General features: G+C 34.1%; 1 protein-coding gene across 1 annotated transcript; it reads left to right on the top strand.

Moving 5' to 3' along the window:
* On the top strand, positions 1-4,432 carry LOC25496243 (receptor-like protein EIX1). Its single transcript, XM_013596517.3, has 2 exons — positions 1-3,632; positions 3,987-4,432. Exon 1 carries the CDS (start codon positions 6-8, stop codon positions 3,627-3,629), a length of 3,624 nt encoding a protein of 1,207 aa, XP_013451971.3. The 5' UTR covers positions 1-5; the 3' UTR covers positions 3,630-3,632; positions 3,987-4,432.
* The last annotated feature ends 1,568 nt before the right edge of the window (positions 4,433-6,000 follow it).

The following is a 6,000-nucleotide window of genomic DNA, read 5'->3' as shown; positions in this document are numbered from 1 at the left end:
TGTCAATGCAATTAAGTACACACAACATTCAATCAAATTACATACATATCTTGCTACAGAAACTTGTGATGACCACAATGTCAATGATGGATCCATTTTGTTTGAAATTGATTCAAATCCTATTTCTCATGTCTTTGGTGTTGCAAGCAGACCTTGTTTGTTCAAAAGAGGCTGTTAGGTGCATACAAAGTGAGAGGCAGGCACTTCTACAATTCAAGGCTGGCCTTACTGATGTGTATGACAACATGCTGTCATCTTGGAGGACAGAAGATTGCTGCCAATGGAAGGGAATTGGTTGCAGCAACGTCACTGGTCATGTAATTATGCTCGACCTTCATGGTAACTATAATGATGGTGCCGATACATTTTATATCAGTGGTGATATCCACAAGTCACTGATAGAGTTGCAGCAATTAAAGTATTTGAACCTCAGTGGAAATAATTTTGAAGGCAAAGATATCCCAAGTTTCTTTGGATCTCTAAGAAACCTAAGAAACCTTGATCTTTCAAATTGTTATTTTGGCGGACGAATTCCTATTCCATTGGGGTCTCTTTCACATTTGAAATACATAAATCTTTCCAACAATCGTCTAGATGGTGTGATTCCTAATCGACTTGGAGATCTCTCCAACTTGCAATTTCTTGATCTCAACAATAATGGTTTGGAAGGAAGCATTCCATCTCAACTTGGAAATCTTTCCAACTTGCAATTTCTTGATCTCAGCATCAATGGTTTTGAAGGAAGCATTCCATCTCAAATTGGAAAGCTTACAAATCTACAAGAGCTTTATCTTGGAAGAAGGGATGCTGATAGTGCTCTGACAATTGGCAACAGTACAGATCACAGTGGAGGTCAGTGGTTGTCTAATCTAACCTCTTTAACCCATCTTCATCTGATGTCAATATCTAATCTTGATAAATTTAATAGTTGGTTTCAAATGGTTGGTAAGTTACCAAAACTAAGAGAACTAAGTTTAAGAAATTGTGACCTTTCTGATCATTTTATCCATTCATTGAGTCAATCCAAGTTCAACTTTTCCAATTCTCTTTCAATCCTTGATCTTTCTTTGAACTACTTTACGTCATCTTTGATATTTGAGTGGGTGTCAAACATAAGTTCCAATCTTGTAAGGCTTGACCTTAGTTATAATCAGATGGTGGATCTCCCATCAAATAAATTTTCCCACAGGCTTCCAAAATTGAGAGAACTAATATTAAGTAATAACAAGTTCACATCTTTGATGATACTCCAGTCTTTGTCAAACATAAGTTATAATCTTGTTGAGCTTGACCTTTCTGTCAACAACTTGGAGGCTCCTCCATCAAGTGACTATGGCATAGTGATGAAGCATCTTGAGAGACTTGATTTATCAATTAATAGATTGCAGGATGGGGTCTTTAAATCCTTCGTGAATTTATGTGCCTTACGTTCTTTAGATATTAAATTCAACGAAGTCACTGAAGACCTTCAATCAATTATTCACAATTTGTCTAGTGGTTGTGTTAGAAACTCACTTCAAGTGTTAGACCTTAGTTTCAATGGAATCACTGGAACACTACCTGACCTTTCTATATTCACATCATTGAAAACATTGCATCTTTCTTCCAATCAATTGAGTGGAAAGATTCCTGAAGTTACTACCTTGCCATTTCAGTTGGAGACTTTCTCCATCGAAAGAAACTCTTTAGAAGGAGGAATTCCAAAATCATTTTGGATGAATGCATGTAAGTTGAAATCATTGGACTTGTCTAATAACGGTTTCAGTGGTGAGCTTCAAGTAATAATCCATCACTTATCTAGATGTGCTAGATATTCACTCCAACAATTAAATCTAAGATTTAATCAAATTAACGGCACACTACCTGATCTCTCAATATTCCCATTTTTGGAGATATTTGATATTTCTGAAAATAAGCTAAGTGGGAAGATAGCTGAAGATATTCAATTTCCAGCCAAACTAAGGACATTACAGATGGGTTCGAACTCTATGAGTGGAGTGATATCTGAATTTCATTTTTCTGGTATGTCGATGTTAAAGGAATTAGACTTGTCTGACAATTCACTAGCATTGACATTTACTGAAAACTGGGTCCCGCCATTTCAACTTCACATTATAGGATTGAGATCATGCAAACTTGGTCTTACATTTCCTAAATGGATTCAGACACAGAAGTACCTGCTCATTCTTGATATTTCTAATGCTGGAATTTCAGATAATGTTCCGGAGTGGTTTTGGGCTAAACTATCATCACAAAAGTGCAGGAGCATCAACGTTTCAAACAATAATCTCAAAGGAATAATTCCAAATCTTCAAGTAAAAAATTATTGCTCTAGTTTATCTCTTTCATTAAATGAATTTGAAGGGCCCATTCCACCATTTCTACAAGGTTCCCATGTTATTGACCTGTCCAAAAACAAGTTCTCTGATTCTTTTCCATTCTTATGTGCAAATGGTATAGATGTAATGTTAGGCCAATTTGACCTTTCAAATAATCAATTATCTGGAAGAATTCCAGACTGTTGGAGCAATTTCAAGTCATTGGTTTATGTTGATTTGAGCCACAACAATTTTTCAGGGAAGATTCCTTCTTCAATGGGATCACTTGTTAATCTGCAAGCATTACTATTGAGGAACAATAGCTTAACAGAGGAGATCCCTTTCTCCTTAATGAACTGCACTGATATGGTAATGTTTGATTTGAGAGAAAATAGATTAAATGGACTCATCCCTTACTGGATTGGAAGCAAATTAAAAGATCTGCAAATTTTAAGCTTACGAAGGAATCATTTCTTTGGAAGTTTACCATTTGAACTTTGCCATTTACAAAATATTCAACTCTTTGATCTCTCATTGAACAATCTCTCTGGGAAGATTCCGAAATGCATTAAAAATTTCACTTCAATGACTCAAAAAGATTCACCAGATGGTTTTATCGGTCATTCTTATATTATCAGCCAAGGATCTACGAGTTTTCAAGAAGACTATGAATTGAGTGCATTCTTGACATGGAAAGGTGTAGAACAAGAGTTTAACAACAATGGCTTGTATCTTCTAAAAAGCATAGACCTATCCAGCAATCACTTCTCAGAAGAGATTCCACCTGAAATTGCAGATTTGATTCAATTGGTCTCGTTGAACTTATCAAGAAACAACTTGACAGGGAAAATTCCTTCAAATATTGGAAATCTAACATCACTTGACTTTCTTGATTTGTCACGAAATAACTTGTTTGGTTCAATTCCTCCCAGTCTCTCTCACATAGACCGGCTAAGTGTGTTAGATTTGTCACATAATCAATTATCTGGAGAAATTCCAACGAGTACACAACTACAAAGTTTCAATCCCTCAAGTTACGAAGATAATCTTGATCTTTGTGGACAACCACTTGTAAAGTTGTGTGTTGAAGGGAAACCAGCGCATGAACCAAAAGCAGAAGTTCAAGACGATAAAGATTTGCTTCTCAATCGAGGATTTTACATAAGTCTGACATTCGGATTTATTATAGGCTTTTGGGGAGTGTTTGGCTCAATCCTAATCAAGCGCTCTTGGAGACATGCTTATTTCAAGTTCATGAACAACTTAGTGGATACAATTTACGTGAAATGCAGATGGGGACTCAAAGGTTAACCGGTAATTATACTTTAACTTTAGACATCTCATATATACTTACATTTAACATCAAAATAGTCATCATAATATATCATTATAGTATCTAAAAATATATATTTTACATATAATTTCTATTGAAATACTGTTCATTTTTAGTCTCTACAGTTTCTTAAATAACATGTTCTTAGTATTTCCGAAGAGTTTAAAAGAAAATTTCGTACTTCCATTAAAATAAAAAAATTCTTATATCTATCTATATATCATTCATGATAGTCTAAGCCATATATGCTCAAAAGTAATATGTGTTTCAAGTTTTCTAAAAATTTATATTTTAGACTTTATATATAAAGAGGTTAACACTTAAACTATATATAGGGGGCATTTCACTAAAGGGTACTCGATAGTGCGTTCGTGGTGAATCAAATTAAGGTGTGCAGTCAAAGACCTACTCTAGGAAGATGAATGCTTTCTTTTCTTTTATGAATGATTTGTGAATTATTTGCTTTGTAACTCTAGAAAGATGATTTCTCCTTGCTCCCAACATGTCTCAAAACACTCAATTTGTCTTGTTTATACAATCCGGACGTGCAAAAGACACCTTATTTTAGACATCTGGATTCTGTAATCCGGACAAATTGAGAGATGTTGATGGCTTAAGAGAAACTATCTTCTTGGAAATAGATTGTTCGGGGTGTCTCTTTGTAATATGTGGTTATGTCATTTATTGCTTATGTAATAGTGATCTCTTGTTGAATTGAGTTGCAACTTGCAATACCTTTTGTATTTCTCTGTAATTTATTCATGCAATAAACTTCGGTGAAGTATTCTACAAGTAAAAAAATACATTTGTCATTTTTCTCATGCATTCTACTTAGAAGTATCATCGTCTATAAAAATAAATTAAGACTAATAATTCAATTTAAGAAAATATGAAAATTTAAGTCATAGGTTCTTAATGTTATCCAATTATCTTACTGACAATTGACAATATCGACATAGAGTTACAGCAGAGTAATTTCAGAGAAATACGAAAATGATAGGAATAATGAAAATTACACTCACCTCCCATAAGTTCTATTAAAAGGATACAGACTTCAGGTAATGAAAATGCGACTTCTAGTTCGTTACTTCGTTGTCTGTCATTACTATCTAAAACTCAAATGAACGTAGGATGAAACAGGCTGGGGTAGAATCTACCACATCAACATGAGAATCGATAAAGGCAGTAAAAAGACCCACTTCTAAGCCATCAAGGAGGTGAGTAAAGGGCATTGTTATGAAACCTGCGAAGAAAATAAAAAAGATTAATTCATGCAATGTTGTCTGTGTAAACCTCGATTGTACACCGATCTATACTTATGTGTCGGATTGAGCAACATGTCATAGTGTACACAAGATCAGTTCGTGTGTTCGAAAATAACATCTGTTAGTTTGAATGTTATCTGTTTTATATAAGTATGATCTGCTAGTTTATTGTGTACATGGTCACCGTCATTGAAATCTAGCTCGAATACATCTGTTTTTCTTCTTCCATTGAAGATAAACATGGACTGAATAATTTCTTCAAATGTGTAGGATTGAGCAACAAGTCATAGAGATATTGCAGGCATCTTTTAACGAAACTAGAAAGTAATTGATGCATTATGTTTGATTTCTTATATGATATAAAATCTGAATTAGATTAGGGTTTAACTGTGATTTTCCTCTATCATTTGGAATCTCAATTTCTACTTAGTTTCTATTAAATAATTTTGACTGAATTCCATTTTTGTACATAATACCAAAAAAGCCCTTGATTCCATATTAATTTTAAAAACTCTGTATTTTCATCTTTCTCTTAATTTAAACCTCTTTCTAATATAACCATCAACCCTTCCTTTCTTTCTTTCTTTCTTTCTTTCTTTCTTTCTTTGTACTTCTCTTTTGTTTAATGAAATGATGTAATGATCTCTGCATTATTTTTGGTTAAAAAAAAAAGAAGTAATTAAAAAAATAAAAGTGAGTTCTTGAGTAATTTTATGTGTTTTTCAATTTTCATAGTCTGTAAAATAAACTTCATGTAAGTTACTGAATTTAAATCAATTCAAGTAAACCAAGTTGTTTGGGCTCCAGTGGCAAGGAGCTCCTTCCAAAGACGTATTCGGGGAATACCGGGTTCGATTCCCAGGAGGAACAACGCTTGACCAGTGCACATGCCTCTACGCATGAGCCGGATTAGTCGCCCATTATTAGTGGGTCGGAAACCGGTGCGAAAGCCAAAAAAAATAAAAAATCAATTCAAGTATGCCTCTCTTATGATTGTTCAAAATGTGTCTTTCAATTCTCGTATTCAATTGCCAATTAGCTATTGATCTACAACAACTACAAACTACAAGTATGAATGACAAAC

The sequence above is a fragment of the Medicago truncatula genome, chromosome 6 (genome assembly GCF_003473485.1).
Source record: "Medicago truncatula cultivar Jemalong A17 chromosome 6, MtrunA17r5.0-ANR, whole genome shotgun sequence".
Taxonomy (NCBI): Eukaryota; Viridiplantae; Streptophyta; class Magnoliopsida; order Fabales; family Fabaceae; genus Medicago; species Medicago truncatula.
The sequence above is the reverse complement of the archived record's forward strand: the minus strand, read 5'-3'. Positions and strand labels throughout refer to the sequence as shown.

Bases quoted from the DNA above. Each gene is read 5' to 3' on its own strand.
- LOC25496243 (XM_013596517.3), top strand. From the start codon at position 6: ATGCAATTAAGTACACACAACATTCAATCAAATTACATACATATCTTG.